Source organism: Oncorhynchus masou, chromosome 12 (assembly GCF_036934945.1).
Source record: "Oncorhynchus masou masou isolate Uvic2021 chromosome 12, UVic_Omas_1.1, whole genome shotgun sequence".
Classification (NCBI taxonomy): Eukaryota; Metazoa; Chordata; class Actinopteri; order Salmoniformes; family Salmonidae; genus Oncorhynchus; species Oncorhynchus masou.
In genome coordinates, this window is record NC_088223.1 from 23,239,318 (window position 1) to 23,258,455 (window position 19,138).

Genomic DNA, 19,138 nt, shown 5'->3' on the forward strand with positions numbered 1-19,138 from the left:
ATCCCCCTCCCTCCTCCTCCATCCTGTTCGATGGAGCCTGAGACAGAGCCAGGGGAGGAGGAGGGGTCCTCCTGCTCGTCTGTCACCGGCACGTGGGCCCGGCCTGGTTCGGCTGGCAGCAGCCCGTCGGCACCGTTAGGCTCTGAGGCCTGGCTCCCCGCACTGTCCTCGCTATCTGGCCCAGTGGCCTCCGAGGCCAGAGTCTCTCCTTCTCCTTCCTCCTCACCACCGAAGCTTCTCAAAGGGGGGTTCTTTTTCCTCACCATATCTGCAAGCAGCACACACAGACAGATGAGAGAAATGTTTTAGTGTCACGCTTCATTGAGGAATAAGTACAGTATATTAAACACATGGATAGAGGAATGAGGGAAAATGAATAAGTGAACTGGATCTCTTTTCAAGAACCACTTCAATCGAAGTCTGTATCAAATAAGACGGAGACTGTATCAAATAAGATGGAGACTGTACCAAATAAGATGGAGACTGTACCAAATAAGATGGAGACTGTACCAAATAAGATGGAGACTGTATCAAATAAGATGGAGGCTGTATCAAAAAAGATGGAGACTGTATAAAACAAGATGGAGACTGTATCAAACAAGGTGGAGACTGTATCAAACAAGATGGAGGCTGTATCAAATAAGATGGAGACTGTATAAAACAAGATGGAGACTGTATCAAATAAGATGGAGGCTGTATCAAAAAAGATGGAGACTGTATCAAATAAGATGGAGACTGTATAAAACAAGATGGAGACTGTATCAAATAAGATGGAGGCTGTATCAAAAAAGATGGAGACTGTATCAAATAAGATGGAGGTTGTATCAAATAAGATGGAGACTGTATCAAACAAGATGGAGACTGTATCAAACAAGATGGAGACTGTATCAGATAAGATGGACACTGTATCAAATAAGATGGAGACTGTATCAAACAAGATGGAGACTGTATCAAACAAGATGGAGACTATGGTGGTTCTATTTTTTTCACGTCTCTCTCTCTCACACAATCAGTAAATAAAACATTCAAGAGTTCCTCCATTAAATACAACAAAGCTAAAAAAGAAGGTATTATTTGTACTTAAAACAATGGTGGCTGTTCAGCTCTGGGCCATAAACAGAACTCATGCTCTATAAGCAGTAACGACGCCAGACGCTGAGTTTTGTTGATGGCATTTTGATAAATACAATCTGTGCCTATAGTTACTGATAAGGGTTGTGAAGTGGCTGTGAAAGTAGTTGAGTATTAAGTTAGAAGGAATGAAATTGGAATGTATAAACTGATTATAGATTTGAATTACAGTCAATGTTCAACAAAATCATTTGTCCATGTTTATGTCAAGCATACAATGGGTACGAAATTGCACTCAAAATAAAATAAACCATTTAGTCGGCATTGCTGCAGCACAAACTGAATTAAATTTGGATGGAGGGAGGGGATGGAGGGGATCAGCAGGAGAGGAGTGTGTGTGTGTGTGTGTGTGTATGTGTGTGTGTGTGTGTGTGTGTATCAATTCACTAAACCCCAATTTTCTCCATCCAGAGCGCTAAGAATTTCTCATAATCCCAGTCTCATTTCTTCTCCAGTGAAAAATATGGAGAGTAGTTTCCTAATGTAGGTTGTAAAGCAAATGGGTATTAAATAAAGCAATTTATGTTTGTAAGGGGCAACGCCTTCACCCGTGTTCGTAAAAGCCGTAGGAAAAATGTAATCTGCAACCGAACTCTCAACAGTCACCACACCCTGTTTCTATCATTACCAAGTCACTGTTGGTTAGCTCCCATCCCTCTGGCCAAAGTGGAATTTTACGACCGCAAAGTATGTTATGAATCAAAATGAATGAATTAACTCATGATTAATCAACAATGAAACAATGAATAACTGGCCTGGTGTTTTAAAGGCATTCTTTTGAACTTGTTCTCTGGGTCTACAACTTCAATGCACAAAAAACACATAGTTAATAAATGTGTTACAATCCGCAGCTGACAGACTCTGACCCCGAAAACTAACACTTACGAGAGTTTAAATTAAACTGAGCTGAAAACTGTGGGGATTGTGTAAATTTGTCCCAGAGATTGGAAACACTTTTCCAACAAGGCCTCATTATCGAATCACACCCCTTGAAATGGCTTCATTAACCTCTCCTAAAATTAGCCCAAAGACTAACTCAAAACTACTACACAAGACAGAGCATTTACCCGACCAGCTTGAACAAGAAGGGGTAAATAGGTCTTCAAGCAACAGTATTAGCATTCAACAACAAATCAATGTTAGAGTGTTCAGGAGAATACCAGAGAGACCTAGTGGGTAAACAAAATAGTCCATCAAATCCCACCCCCACGCGGAGTAGAAGAGTCTTTGGGATTTTTTACTTTTAATGAACTTTGAATTAATGTAAACCCTTCAAAAAATGTGAATTCATCCTTAATCACATCTCAGACAAAATAATCTTCTGAAGCAATGTCCATTACCTGGCCCAGAAGCGCTGCGTCTGTCTCTTTCGTAATGTCACTAGAAAGCAGCATGAGCAGAGCTACAGTCGTTCTATACCCAGCTAGAGTTCCTCACCACAGGAGGGCGATTTAGCATGAAATGTCTCCCGACTCATAAAAGAGAAAGTTTTTTATTCCTTATATGCAGTACAATTCCATGAAAACTCCAGGGGAATGGGCAGGACATTACCATTCCAATTCCCCATCAAAAGACATAATAATGGTCTCGTATTGCTCCCAGGCATCTGCACTGTTCCTACTGTACCAGGCAATTCACATCAACCTTTTCTTCCCCCCTTACCTTTCACCCCCACCACTACCCTTTATTTTCCTATATTATGGTGCTCCTTGTCTGTTATTGTGCCTACCTCAAGCACTTACAAGATAAAATACAATATCCCTTATGCAGAAGAGACAACAATAAATGTTATAATTAAAAAAGTGTGGAGGAATGGACGGTTCAGAACCTGAATACAGAGCAGTAGGTATGGGCTGTTGATTCAGGTTCAGAACCTGAATACAGAGCAGTAGGTATGGGCTGTTGATTCAGGTTCAGAACCTGAATACAGAGCAGTAGGTATGGGCTGTTGATTCAGGTTCAGAACCTGAATACAGAGCAGTAGGTATGGGCTGTTGATTCAGGTTCAGAACCTGAATACAGAGCAGTAGGTATGGGCTGTTGATTCAGGTTCAGAACCTGAATACAGAGCAGTAGGTATGGGCTGTTGATTCAGGTTCAGAACCTGAATACAGAGCAGTAGGTATGGGCTGTTGATTCAGGTTCAGAACCTGAATACAGAGCAGTAGGTATGGGCTGTTGATTCAGGTTCAGAACCTGAATACAGAGCAGTAGGTATGGGCTGTTGATTCAGGTTCAGAACCTGAATACAGAGCAGTAGGTATGGGCTGTTGATTCAGGTTCAGAACCTGAATACAGAGCAGTAGGTATTGGCTATGGTACCAGGTTCAGGGCATGAAGACAGATCAGTAGGTATGGGCTGTAGCTCCAGGTTCAGGGCCTGAATAAAGCAGTAGGTATGGGCTATGGCTCCAGGTTCAGGGCCTGAATAAGCAGTAGGTATGGGCTATGGCTCCAGGTTCAGGGCCTGAATAAAGCAGTAGGTATGGGCTATGGCTCCAGGTTCAGGGCCTGAATAAAGCAGTAGGTATGGGCTATGGCTCCAGGTTCAGGGCCTGAATAAAGCAGTAGGTATGGGCTATGGCTCCAGGTTCAGGGCCTGAATAAAGCAGTAGGTATGGGCTATAGCTCCAGGTTCAGGGCCTGAATAAAGCAGTAGGTATGGGCTAAAGCTCCAGGTTCAGGGCCTGAATAAAGCAGTAGGTATGGGCTATGGCTCCGGGTTCAGGGCCTGAATACAGCAGTAGGTATGGGCTATGGCTCCAGGTTCAGGGCCTGAATAAAGCAGTAGGTATGGGCTATGGCTCCAGGTTCAGGGCCTGAATAAAGCAGTAGGTATGGGCTATAGCTCCAGGTTCAGGGCCTGAATAAAGCAGTAGGTATGGGCTATAGCTCCAGGTTCAGGGCCTGAATAAAGCAGTAGGTATGGGCTATGGCTCCGGGTTCAGGGCCTGAATACAGCAGTAGGTAGGGGCTATGGCTCCAGGTTCAGGGCCTGAATACAGCAGTAGGTATGGGCTATAGCTCCAGGTTCAGGGCCTGAATAAAGCAGTAGGTATGGGCTATGGCTCCGGGTTCAGGGCCTGAATACAGCAGTAGGTAGGGGCTATGGCTCCAGGTTCAGGGCCTGAATACAGCAGTAGGTATGGGCTATGGCTCCAGGTTCAGGGCCTGAATACAGCAGTAGGTATGGGCTATGGCTCCAGGTTCAGGGCCTGAATAAAGCAGTAGGTATGGGCTATGGCTCCAGGTTTTTCCTCTCGTGTTTTCTAATCTCTACCTTGGCTGAGGTGGTGCCATGAGTTCTGCTGCAACCACATAGTATAGAGGTCCTGCGGGTCAACAGTGATTAAATGCGATAGAAAATGTTTCCAGAAAACCAAACATAGGCCTGTTTACCAGTGCATGGAAAAGCTACCCAGCGGTTGAAACGACACAGTTCACTCAAGTCTGTTTCTCATCACACCACACTAGTCAACATGTTATGCCATTAAGACAGCAAGAAAGAAATATGCAGACAGTAATATGTACAGCATGAACAAACAGTACAAGGACTTGTATAGCGAGATAGTGTTGTTAAGTCAACTCTTAGAGGCTCCATCAGTTTAAAGACTGATGAACGAGACTGACACTCCTGCCACAACCCTATCCATGACAGACCTTTCAGAAGACGGTCAGCATCCCAAATGGCACCCTATTCCCTATTTAGCGCACTATGATTGACCAGGGTCCATGGGGCTCTGGTCAAAAGTAGTTCACTATGTAGAGAATAGGGTGCCATTTGGGTTGCAAACATTAAGATAGCAGATCGGAAGAAAGGGCTTCTGGCAGATGACCTATTCTGAACACAAAGGTGTGCTCGTATTCCCATTCAACCCGCTAATTGAGACTATAACACCCCATTCCAACAAAGTAAGCAACCCATGAAAATGGCAAGATCACCCACAGAACTTCAATCTTACTCCCAGACGATTATCAAACAAATGTAATAATATTGCACAGAAATATCGCCACAGAAGCCCCCCGAAGATTGTTTTTTAAATTGTATGGTAAAACTGTATTGTACAGGACAATTGCATTGTATAGAGAAACCATTTCACACCTTCCATTCCAGACACATCAAATGTACTTTTCTGCAGTCCACTGGGCTATAATCAATACCATGCCTAGTAACCCCGGCAGGCAGTCAGTCAGTGACGGAGCTGCGAGCGGAGAGAGGCGGGCGAGAGTGAACCCCGCGTCGTCTCCTGTTACACCTCAGAAGTAGAGAGACATCAGGCCAAACACAACGATACAGAGGCTCATTTGTAAGGAAGCAACGTGATTCAAAATATGTCATCTTAAATGTCAAACTAAATTAGGAGGTCCTGTTTCATTACCTCTCCCTCTCCTGCTCTCTCTGTCTCCCTCTCTCTCTCTCTCTCTCCCTCAATTCAATTAATTTTAAGGGGCTTTATTGGCATGGGAAACATATGTTTAAATTGAAATCGATAATAAACAAAAGTGAGAAAAAAAATTACAAAATGAACAATTAACATTACACTTACAAAAGTTCCAAAATAATAAAGACATGTCAAAATGTCATATTATGTCTATATACAGAGTTGTCATGATGTGCAAATAGATAAAGAACAAAAGGGAAAATATATAAACATAAATATGGGTTGTATTTACCATGGCGTTTGTTCTTCACTGGTTATCCTTTTCTTGTGGCAACAGGTCACACATCTTGCTGCTGTGATGGCACACTGTGGTATTTCACCCAATACATATGGGAGTTTGGATTTGTTTTAGAATTTTGTGGGTCTGTGTAATCTGAGGGAAATATGTGTCTTTAACATGGTCATATATTGGGCAGGAGGTTAGGAAGTGCAGCTCAGTTTCTACCTCATTTTGTGGGCAGTGTGCACATAGCCTGTGTTCTCTTGAGAGCCATGTCTGCCTACGGCGGCCTTTCTCAATAGCAAGGCTCACTGAGTCCGTACATAGTCAAAGCTTTCCTTAATTTTGGGTCAGTCACAGTGGTCAGGTATTCTGCCACTGTGTACTCTGTGTTTAGGGCCAAATAGCATTCTAGTTTGTGCAGTTTTTTGTAAATTCTTTGTAATGTGTCAAGTAATTATCCTTTTTGTTTTCTCATGATATGGTTGGGTTTAATTGTGTTGATGTCCTGGGGCTCTGTGGGGTCTGTTTGTGTTTGTGAACAGGACCAGCTTGCTCAGGGGACTCTTCTCCAGGTTTATTTCTCAGTATGTGATGGCTTTGTTATGGAAGGTTTGGGAATTGCTTCCTTTTAGGTGGTTGTAGAATTTAAAGGCTCTTTTCTGGATTTTGATAGTTACAAGGGTATCAGCCTAATTCTGCTCTGCATGCATTATTTGGTGTTTTATGTTGTACACGGAGGATATTTTTGTAGAATTTTGCATGCAGTTCTCAATTTGGTGTTTGTCCCATTTTGTGAATTTTTGGTTGGTGAGCGGACCACAGACCTCACAACCATAAAGGGCAATGGGTTCTATAACTTATTCAAGTATTTTTAGCCAGATCCTAATTGGTATGTCAGATTTTATGGTCCTTTTGATGACAAAGAAGTCCCTTCTTGCCTTGTCTCTCAGATCATTCACAGCTTTGTGGAAGTTACATGTGGCACTGATATTTAGCACAAAGTATGTATAGTTTTTTGTGTGCTCTAGGGCAACGGTGTCGAGATGGAATTTATATTTGTGGTCCTGGGAACTGGACCTTTTGTGTAACACCATTGTTTTTGTCTTACTGAGATTTACTCTCTCTCTCTCTCTCGCTCTCTCTCTCTCTCTCTCTCTCACACACACTCTCTCACACTCTCTCACACTCTCACTGTCTCTCTCTCTCTCCCCATTCTCTCAATTTCTCTCTCCCACCTCTCTCGCTCCCTCTGTCTCACACACACACACACACTCACTAATATACTATTTCTCTCTTTCTCTCTCTCTCTTTCTCACACACGTTTTCTCTCTTTCTCTCACACACACACATTTCTTCTCCTCTCACACACACACACACACACACACACACACACACACACGCACACGCACACGCACACACACACAGACACACACACTCACACTCACACTCACACTCTCTTTCTCTCTCGCATTCAGCCTGAGTCCACACTGTAAAGTAAAGCTGTCCATTGTGACTCGCCTGTGGGCGAGAGCTACAGGACAACAGTTCTCTTCAAGGACACCTCTATAGCTGAAATGTAGGGTGTGCACTTTACATCAAGCTGCTTAATGATACAGACAATGGAGAAAGGCTCTTGCCCTATAACTTACTTATGTTCTGTGAACTTGAAACATCGGACGCATACTGTGCAAAACATCTGTTGAAACGTACTTTGAATCAATGTAACAGACCTACGATTTTTTTTCTCCGGACACACCTTTACAGCTGCCAAACATTTAGACACAGTCTCAAACAGACCCAGGCCAACTGTATATTATTTTAAAATTCCCAACAGGTTTTGACCATGTCTCGGTCGGAACAACAGCACCATCCACAGGGGGTCCAAACATGACCAGGGGTCATATATACAGCTGGAAGGCCCCGACGGACCCCCCAGGCCCTACGCATAGTCCCCCTGTAGACACTCTAAGGCCCAGGGACAAACCCAGGCCAATATTCATTCTCTCCGCTGAGCTGGAGGAAGGGAAAGGAGGAATGATTATTAAAACTACATTACCAATCTGTCTGACGGCATTCATAATTTAACCAGCATTAAGATCAGCCAGGCAGAGAATTGAGTTCCCAGAGTCCTATCCTACTCCACCAACCAACCAACCAACCAACCAACCAACCAACAGGGCCCATTTCACTTCCCTGCATTTTACAGCTTCTTAAATCACTGTGATAAAGAAATAAAATAGCTATCCTGATTGCTTTCCGTCTCAGCGGGGAGCCCGGCCGGCAAAACATGAACATGAACACATCCCTAATTAAATAACTCAGAGTCTCATAAGCTCTGGGAATGGAGTGAAAACCAAACAGAAAAGCAGCTCTTATAAGAGCTTATAAGAGCTTATAAGAGCCATCTTGACAGACAGACAGGCCTAAAGCTTTTGCTTCTACTCAGTCCAGCTCCGCGGCCTGCTATTTCAATAAGGGGGCGATACGAGACCATATGAGAAAATCCGAAAGATTACACAAATCTATCTTGGCTGGCTCACAAACTGCCTGACCAGTCTAAGTCTGTTAGGGTTTTCTCTTCTTCTCTGTGGCAGTATATTCAGCAGGCAGCGCTATGGAGACAGGCCCCCGCTACGGTCTGTGTGAATACCATGTGTGTGGGGTCACGCCCCCTGTCCCACCTTTCGCCTTCTTTCTTCTTCTTTAATTCTGCCTTTTCTGCTTCATATTTCTTTTCATAATTGATCATAATTGATGATGTCACTGCTACCACAGACTTTGCAGTAGATGAGGACTCACAGAGCATGTGGTCCAGACGCCGGACCCCAATCTGTCTTTCTTTTGCCTTTTAATCTAATTTTCAACATTAGGAATAAATCACATTACCGTCGGAGGAGTAATGCTACAACTGCGAGGAGGGTCTATGGAAAACACATAGGAAAACACACAGGATTGAGTGTGTGTAATTCATTATCATTAAACTAAATGTCAAACCGTCAGTCCCGGCGCAGACTCCCCTGTTATGAGAAACACACACTTACTGCGCTGCCTTGTGTCACATTAATTCCACCGTAGGCTAAAAACAAGCTTCGGCATACAAAATAATTACTACTAAACAGGATACTGTAGGTATTCTGACTTGTCTGTTTCATAGTAATGCTTTCCCTCCTTCTTCCGCCGAAGTAGATCCAGAACACTTGAATTCTAAATGACTGGAACAACACTTTCTTTCCTAGTGCAGATATACATGGATAAGTATAATTGTCAATGTGGTATCACTAACCAATGGACTGTAGGATTGTCTTGAAATGTGTTCTATTCAACAAATTCCTCCCCTTAGAGAGGCGACACACACACACACACACCATCTTAGGTCAGGGCTTTAACAGTTGCTTCATCTCAGGCTGTGAACTGTGTTAGAATCCAGGCGTATTTCACAGGGTTGTGTGAGTGGAAATGCTCTAATCCACTAGGCCTGCTGCTGCAGTCACTGCCTGCCTGACTGGCTGGTTGGTTGGCAGGCTGGTTGGCTTACCGGCTGGCTGGTTGGTGAGAGTTCTTCCACCATAGAATGCCAGCATCACCACCTCACCTCAGCCAGCCAAGCTGATCTGTGCAGGCTCACACGTACTGACTGCTTATAGACCTAAATCAATCTCTGCTCTTGAAAACACCATCAAGGAGCACTATTGCAGTGACAGTGTTGCCATTACATCAGAATCCAGTCCTTTCGAAGATGCTACGGGGTAATTTAATGTAATGCAAGGGCATTACGTCAAACTGAAGGTGTTAAAATTCTATTTCATTTTCCTCATTGAAGTCTGGGAAATGTATTTCTACATTTAAAATGAATCAAATGACTATTGCTATTTCAACCCGTTTTAGTGTTATCATGAGCAAATCAAAAAACTAAATCAACCTTCGTCTACAGCTACCATGACATTTCTTTCTCATGTCTGTGCAGCCCAGGCCATCTTTGGTGGTGAAAGATTCCTGCTTGTTGCAAGACTGCAGGGGAGGACAGTTAGCAGAAAGCATTTTCTGCTTTCCAAGTCTTGATATTAAGAGAGGGATTTAAAATATAAGCAGCAGCTTGCTTGCGGGAGAGAGGGGGTGGGGGGGACGACGACTCCACCTTCCGATGTAAACAAGCAGTGAAAGACATCTTTTGGAGACCAAAATAACTCCTGCGTCCCTTTAGCTCGACAGGCTCCTGAAGAAGCAGGCTTTATTCTCAAAGTAAAGGGAGAAAAAAGAAAGAGAGCAAAAAGATATAGAACAGCATGATAATCTCCTCCCCTTCATGGACAAAAGGGAGAGAGAGAGAGAGAGAGAGAGAGAGAGAGAGAGAGAGAGAGAGAGCAGCAGCAGCGATAACACTGTGGTATTTGCAGGAGACTGGGATTCTCTGAAATCCGCTGCTTTACAGATGTACAGAAACGCCAATCTCCATATTACACAGATTATTACACTTCAAATTGAGTAGAAGGAGAATAGACAGGGTTGTATGGAACTCTGATTTGTAGGCTATGCCTCATTTTGAATTCTAAAACTGCAGAGATGGGGCTGCTTTGGCTGGACTGACCTGAGCAGGGAGGATTTGAAAAGAAACCACCAAAAACACCAGAGACTGGTTCTGCTGCCTTATATAATAATAATACCTTACAATTCTACATTTTGGTTTGAAAGATAGAAATAAAGATGTACAATCACAATCACTAATGTTAGGATATTACAGTAGATAGTATGGATAATTGCTGCACGTGATGGAGTCCTATGATAACATATGGTGAGGTTATTTGAACTTGAAAACATTTAGGTTGTTCTTAGCTGATCTAAAACAGCACCATATATCTCTTTCATTTAGAGTGAAAAAGCAAAAGGATGCATTCATTTTGAGTGTTTGCTCTGAAAAAGACTGCTGCCTGGTAGTGAGTGTTTCTTCACATTGCGACACACTAGAGAGAAAAACTGGTTGGGTAAGCAGTAGCAACCTCTAAATCCACATATTCACATAATACAATCTCTGACAGGGTAAGGCCCTACCCATCACCTTAAGCTGTGAGCAGTTGCTGCATGCTGAGAAGATAGGACGAGAGAGAGAGAGAGAGAGAGAGAGAGAGAGAGAGAGAGGAGAGAGAGAGAGAGAGAGAGAGAGAGAGAGAGAGAGAGAGAGAGAGAGAGAGGAGAGAGAGAGAGAGAGAGAGAGAGAGGGGAGGATAGAACAGAGCTTTTCCCATAATCCCCCACGGTGGGTTCTCCATTTTTCTCCATGTGGCGGGGTATGAAAGGGCGACACACTCAATAGGAAGGGGCCGTGACTAACTGCCTCTCCCTGACTTTTTTAACGTGCCACGTCTTCCCAACACAATACAACAAACACAATTCTCTCCTTCTCTTTTCTCTCTCTATCTCTCTCTCTCTCCCCCTCTCCTGAGTCACACTACTAAGATGAGTCATGTTTATTCATGAGGACACTTCTTCCACATCAAAGGGTTTCAGCTCTGTGCTCGGTGCCCATGGCAGCATACAGGCAAAGATTAGGGGTCCTCTTACCCTCCTTCTCCCTCACTTCTTTGAAAACTATGACAGGCCCAGGTCACAGTCAAATGTACTACTGTGGTGGGGTAATTTAAGCCATTTAATGTTGCAACACAATTGTGGTCTGATAACATTTCAATTTAGATTTGCTCTCACAATATCAGTCCGACAGTGTCAGGCAGTGTTGCTCCATCCACTGTCATTTGATTGTGTTGAAGTAAAACGACAACTGTTTGTGTGTAAATGCTTAATCAGCCAAAACAAGGATGTAGACGCATGCCATTTGATGATGAAAGTGTTCAAGATCAAGTTCCTAATTTCACAAATCTGACAAGTTATGGTTCAAAACAGTGCTGCACAAAATATTTTCTAGCAACAGGTTGTTTGTGGACCTAAATCTTGTATAGGAACAGGTTGTTTGTCAAGCTAAATCTCTGATAGCAACAGGTTGTTTGTCAAGCTAAATCTCTTATAGCAACTGTTTGTTTGTCAAGCTAAATCTCTTATAGCAACAGGTTGTTTGTCAGGCTAAATGTCTTATAGCAACAGGTTGTTTGTTGAGCTAAACGTCCCATGAGCTGACTGCTGATTTCATCCTATTCTCTGTGCTTCTCATGATCCTTTATCCCTGAAATAATGTTCATCCATAAGCCAGACATCATACAGACAGTTTGCCTATATGATTCCAGTGTTCCCCACCATGCAGGTTTAACTTTTCAACTCAAGTGTTGTCTGAATAAAGGGATATGTTTAGGACAGCTGTAAAGATAAGTCCAAAGAGTTTCTCAAGAAACTTCCACCTGTAAGAAAAGTGATTGGAAAAAAATAATACCCGATCGCACTAAAACACTGCAGCCACCTCCCTCTCTCTATCCTTCTCTCTTTATCCTCCCCTCCCCCCAGGGCTGCTACTGCCCCCACCCATCCAGCCCCCCACAACCGGCTTCCCTTCGAGTCTAAGAGGGGGAGGGGCGACCCCCTTTCTGAATGACCTGCCCTTTTTGCACTCAATCAGCACTCGCTGGAACCGGAGACAACAGAGAACAACTGCTTCCCCTACACTTCCTGTGATCACAGGGTCCAAGCTGCCAGTAAGGGGCAGGGATCACGCGCTCTGGAGAAAAGCTGCAGATAACAGGCCGAGGACGGAGAGAGGGAGAGAGAGAGGGCTGGGAGAGAGGATAGCAACACAATTAGACCCAACCAAATCATGAGAAACCTGAAAGATAATTACTTGACACATTGGAAAGAATTATCAAAAAAACTGAGCAAACTGGAATGCTATTTGGCCCTAAACTGAGAGTACACAGTGTCAGAATACCTGACCACTGTGACTGACCCAAAATTAAGGAAAGCTTTGACTATGTACAGACTCAGTGAGCATAGCCTTGCTATTGAGAGAGGGTGCTATAGGCAGACCTCGCTTTGAAGAGAAGATAGGCTATGTGCACACTGCCCACAAAATGAGGTGGAAACTGAGCTGCAGTTCCTGACCTCCTGCCAATTGCATAACCATATTAGAGACACATATTTCCCTCAGATTACACAGACTCACAAAGAATTTGAAAACAAATCCAGTTTTGATAAACTCCCATATCTGTTGGGTGAAATACCACAGTGTAGCAAGATAGCAGCAAGATGTGTGACCTGTTGCCACAAGAAAAGAGCAACCAGTGAAGAACAAACACCATTGTAAATACAACCCATATGTATGTTTATTTATTTTCCCTTTAGTACTTTAACTATTTGTACATCATTACAACACTGTACATAGACATAATATGGCATTTGCAATGTCTCTATTCCTTTGAAACGTGTGTGAGAGTAAATGTTCACTGTTCATTTTTTATTACTTATTTCACTTTTGTTTATTATATATTTCACTTGCTTTGACCATGTAAACATATGTTTCCCATGCCAATAAAGTCATTTTGTATTCATTGAGTGGACTTGAAGAGAGAGAGAGAGAGAGAGAGAGAGAGAGAGAGAGAGAGAGAGAGAGAGAGAGAGAGAGAGAGAGAGAGAGAGAGAAAGAGACGGGGGGTTGTGAAGAAGTTAGGGTGTAACATTTGAAATGTCTCTACTCTTTTGAAACTTTTGTGAGTGTTAATTTCTGATTGTTTATTATCTATTCCACTTGCTTTGGCAATGTAAACATGTTTCCCATGACAATAATGCCCTTTGAATTTAATTATATTTAATTGGGAGGAGGGCTGGAAGAGAGAGGGTGGCTAGGACAAGGAGAGAGGGCTGGGAGAGAGGGAGGGCTGGGAGAAAAAGAGTGATAGAGAAAGACAGAGAGAGAGAGAGAGAGAGAGAGAGAGAGAGAGAGAGAGAGAAAGAGACAGGGGGTTGTGAAGAAGTTAGGGTGTAAAAATTTTTTTTAAGTACATTATTGTTTAAATCATGTCGTCCACAAACCAAATGTTGCCATTTTGATGCATGCATCCCTTTAAAAATATCTCGCTGACTCCAGACTATGTCATAATCCTTCTGCCCTATACGGAGTGAGTTACACCCAGAGTTAGGCTTTGCCTCTCGTCTGTCAGTAAGGAGGGCACAGTCATTCCTCTCTCAGGCCGTGAGTGGAAAGCCAACTGATCAAACAACCCCCAAGGCTATGCACTACTAAAAATATACAGCATTTAGCAACAGGAAAGGCACAGGCATGCTGGCACATTGCTCAATACTTCTGTTAACAGGGTTTGCGGTGTGATTAAATCCCTTCTGCTTGTGAACCCTCTTTTTCCTCTGCGTGCATGCGCGTGTGTACAGTGCAGTATAGTGTTGGTGGGAGGCTGATTCTTTCTCACACATACGTTTATAGGCCAGCAGATGTGCTCTGGCCCAGTGATGCTTTTGAACTTTCCTGTGAAGGACTTTCAGACAGTTAAGAGCGCCTTAAGGCAGGCCTGCCCATTTAATTTCCTCTGTCCTACTTGATGATTTAAATGGTTATGAGCTTTTTATGATTGCCAGTTGCCACTCTCTCTCTTTCCAACGTCCTACCCAGAAGGATATGAGGACTGTGCCAAATTATCGTATTTAACACAAAATCACACATCCTCAAGAGATCATTTCAGAAAATCTGCGGAACGTCTCTGTAGAGAATGTCTTTGTAGATTATTTGGCTCCCACCGTACAAAGTCGTCGAAAGAGTGGAGAATTGCACAAAAATCCAACTGCACAAAAATCATTGTAAAATGTCATTGCGAAACGTTTCAGATTCACCCGAAGATAACTCACTGGAGGTAAAATCACACTTGCGCTCTAGCCTTCCTACCAACACCAAAGTAATGATTTTCCAACCAGTCAGAACAAAGCTGAGCCGTTGCAGCTTCAGCTACAGTGTGAAACTGAGTGTAAACCACAGCCTCAGACACATTTCCCCTCTGAGAGAAGTCGCATGTCGTTGCGACACCAGAAATCATCCACCTCCATTGTCTACGATGCATCCATTTTATGCCGAGTAATAGGACTTCAAGTACTCTTGCAAATCACACTTGAGTGAAAAACAAAGGCTACAGCTGAGGTTAGGGTGAGGATAGGCAGACTGGAATAGTTGAGAACATCTGGGAAAAACATTGGGCTTTGTCACATGCCATTGAGAGGGGGTAACCAGGTGCAGTTCTCAGTAAGCAGATAATAGAATGTTGTATTTTCTTAACACTAGGCTTGGACGGTATAGCATGTATACCATATAACGGGGTATTTGGACAATGCCACAGGACGGTTTCTCAATACCGCTTAATACCGTCAATAACATTGAAAGTATATATTTTACGTTTTTTAATAGATTTGAATATTTGTACCTACCTACAGTACCTGCAGTCAACTTGTGCAAAACGTTAGGAGATAAAGCTAACCATGTGTATGTGACAAATAAAATTGGATTTGATTTGATTTAAAGAACATTGCATTCTTAATTTTACCTGTCATATTATTATGTATCTTAGGGTAGTCCCCAATCACATGTCACGTGGTGTTTGTTTACAAGCACACAACTATAAGAGGCTGGAGCCTTGTGAGTCACTCACTGTCATGCAGCATGTGCCAGGTGATCAAATTACAGTATGGAATTCACAACTAAATGTTTTCTAGCTGTTTAAAATCTGCTAAATGCTCTGCCGTTGTGCATTTGGTTTGCTAATTTAGTAGCTAGTTAGCTATCTAGGTAAGTGGTTAGCTTGTTCCAAAATCAAGCATTCGCTTGGTAACAGCAAAGAATCTTACAAGCATTTCGCTACACTCGCAATAATATCTGCTAACCATGTGTATGTGACCAATAAAATTTGATTTGATTTATTTGATCCCCTTTTGGATCAAGAGCCTCTCTGGCAAATATTAGTTTTGTGCTTTTTGAGTTACTAGTATACTTGTACAAACTGTGCAAAATTTTTGTAATGTGCTCTTTAGCATTTAGTTTGCGTTCTCTATGAATATTTCTTAGTACTTGTTAGGATTTTGTTAGCATTCTGGTAAGTGACGTTTTGAATATTAGTACTTTTTAAATAAATACCTGCAGTCAACTTGTGCACTAGGTTACAGATAAAGCAGATCACATTCATCATTTCACCCATTAGATAATTTTTCATTATGAAGCTTTTTCATTATGAAGCTTACCGGTACTCGTTTCCCTAAACAGCAGTTTCAGCCAGTCATGTGTGTTTGTTTACTAAGAAGCTCAATGGGAAAGTTACACTTGTATGAAATTCAGCTATATATCTTATAACTATTAAGTTAACTATCTATCTAAGATGTGCCAAATAAATTCTCTCCAGCTGAGTTTTGCTAACTTGCTAATGTTAGCTAAGTGGATAATATTAGCTTGCAAGATCAAGCTTCTTGGTAAGAGCAGCAGAGACAATCCCCTCCTGGATGAAGATAATATTTGTTTTGTGAGTGCTGCAAACTGATTTTGAGATAATGGAATTCATTTATGAGCTGGGTTGTCTGTACTAAGAGTAAATGCTTGCATGTGCTCGTTAGCATTTACCTATCATCCTCTATGAGAATTCCTCAGTAGTTGTTCGCATTTTTTGTTACTTTTTTGGGGCTTTTTTTATGTTTGAAAAAAAAGGTGCCCCTTCTGTGCACTACCGGTAATCCCGTATATCCTGGGAATGCACAGGCACGGTAGGAAAGTATGGAAATCTGGATACCGCCCAACCCTACTAAGCACTTCTAGACATTTTTTCTGATTGTAGTGAAGTCTGGAAAAGTTTTCCCTCTTATATCGCCTGTAGCATTCTCACAACCCTATTGTAACCCAGGTCAACCGTTTCGATTGGCACTTTGAAGTCAACCCAGGTTGGGCTGGCCTTGGTGGGCTAGCTCAAATTGCATTTCCAGTGCCTCCAGAAATGAGAAATGTTGTTGTCATGTTGCTAAGTAGACAATATCTGACTGCAGCTGGCTACGCTAATGTTGCTAGCTAGCTAGCAAGATGTTGAAGAATTTAATTCAACCTCACCATGCTGTAACAAAGGTTACCATATACTCCTGCCAGTGCCAGCCCCATACTCCTGCCAGTGCCCGTCAGTCAGTGCCCGTCAGAGCCATGTATTTAGCTTGCTGACATTCGCTAGCTAGCTAACATTGGGTAGCTAGCATTTGAGGGCTGAATTTTCTCACAAAAGTTTGTGTAGTGCAAAAATCAATCAATCAATCAAATGTATTTATAAAGCCCTTTTCACATCAGCAGATGTCACAAAGTGCTATACAGAAACCCAGCCTAAAACCCCAAACAGCAAGCGATGCAGTTACATTGTTAGTGTTCCAATGCTTAACAATGCAACTGGTCAATGGACTATATTTGGGAAGATCAGTAATGATATAGGCATAGAAGGATTAGAACAGAGACCATGATAAAGTTGAGAGAGTGCTAATACTGGATTGTTTATAATAAATATCTGTGGTGGTAATTCGTGTCATGTCTGACTACTGTAGTACTGCTTATCCTTGCGCTAGCTAACAGCAACAAGCCCAGATGGGCTAGCTAACATTGTGTCAGCATCCAGCCGCGATCAGCTTGGTGGTTGTTTTGTAACGGCGTCACCAGCAAGAATTCTAATCTAGCTGGCACCAGTTGTGAAATTGGGATGCGCTGGCCTGGGTTTCCCTCGACCCAGCTAGAATTTAAGAATTCCATTTGAGCCAGCTCAAATTTTCCACAAATTTTAAGTGCCAGTGGGAGAAACAACCAAGTATACTATCAGTCAATCAAACGTGTGCAAATCCTTTAGGTCCCGCATTTGATTGACAGTTCAATCGTTGCAATCTCGAGCAAGCTTTCTAGCGGTAGCGCCATTTTATGGCAAACTTTCTCTTGTTGTGAAGTCAGAAAACAGAGCTAAATCTAGAAATAACGAGTAAAACCTAGATATATCTTCAGAGAAACGCTCACATTTGCTGGTCCATTCATCACATCGTCTTGAGAAGCGATGGAATGCGTTTGTGGACCATTTACTTGATGACTTTTATATTTAATGAATTAAGCTGTTGTATTAGCGCCTTGTTAGCGGGCCAAGGCTAACTTTCTATATGTTAGTGAATGTAAATTGGGCCATTTATGCTAATTGTTAAGTAAACTTGTAGAAGTAATTATACTTTTTCCATGTGAACAATATTGTATCAAACGAATGCATTTGGTGTCAGTAATATATTTTGTTGTACAAGAGTCAACTGTTTACTGTTTTGTACTTTGTTCAACGTTAGTTGTTAGTTGAGTGACACACTGAATGGTACAGTACATAGCCTGCATAAGCTGCTGCTATGACAGATGCCATTTCATGGTATCTTTTTGAGACGCACATGTTGTGTAGAGAAACCGTTTTAAGAGCAGTTTATGCTATTTGTGCACTTATTTGTTACGTAACGTGTAAGTCTACTATTTGAGGTACTCTTTTATTTTTATAAGAGATAGCATAGACACTGTTGGACAACACATGTGAGCTTTTTATATACTTATCTTTCACTATTGGGTTACTATTCCAAAGTATACATGAGTACGTTTTTGCCTGCTTATTCAACATGCATGGCAGGTTTTTGAGTCTTCTTGAATGGTGTTCCTACCCAGAGAGATCGACATCTTCTATTGCATGCAGAAGAAAAAAGACATCTGAAGGTTTCTCTTCAAGAGGAACTTTTCTTGGAGGATGCTTAAGTACACTATTCTCTATTCTTGTTTGGACTGATCACCCCATGTTATGTGGTGGGACTGTGATATATTGAATGTGTATTTGAATTTAATTTTGTTTTGTGAATTGAACTTTACTGGTGATAATTGATAATATAGAAAGTAGAACCGATTTGACCTGGTATTGAAATAGATCCATAGATTATTTGAACACTGAATTTATTCATTGTGAAATACTATAACTGTGAATTGCATATTTTGTTGTTGAGAACTACAAATTATTTTATTATAAAATAAACAATCTGGCATTAGCACTCTCTATTATTATTTGACCATGCTGGTCATCTGTGAACATTTGAACATCTTGGCCATGTTCTGTTATAATCTCCACCTGGCACAGCCAGAAGAGGACTGGCCACCCCTCATAGCCTGGTTCCTCTCTAGGTTTCTTCTTAGGTTCTGGCCTTTCTAGGGAGTTTTTCCTGGCCACCGTGCTTCTACACCTGCATTGCTGTTTGGGGTTTTAGGCTGGATTTCTGTTCAGCACATTGCTTGCTGTTTGGGGTTTTAGGCTGGGTTTCTGCACAGCACCTTGAGATATCAGCTGATGTAAGAAGGGCTTTATAAATACATTTGATTTGATCTAAACTTTGGTCTAATCTT

The 19,138-nt window shown here is 42.1% G+C and overlaps 1 protein-coding gene across 1 annotated transcript in view; it reads right to left on the minus strand.

Moving 5' to 3' along the window:
• Positions 1 to 19,138, minus strand: part of LOC135549699 (zinc finger transcription factor Trps1-like) — a 176,641-nt gene that overhangs the window by 133,581 nt on the left and 23,922 nt on the right. The window contains 1 exon segment of the mRNA XM_064979924.1: positions 3 to 268. Within this exon segment, the coding sequence (XP_064835996.1) occupies positions 3 to 268 (266 nt within the window).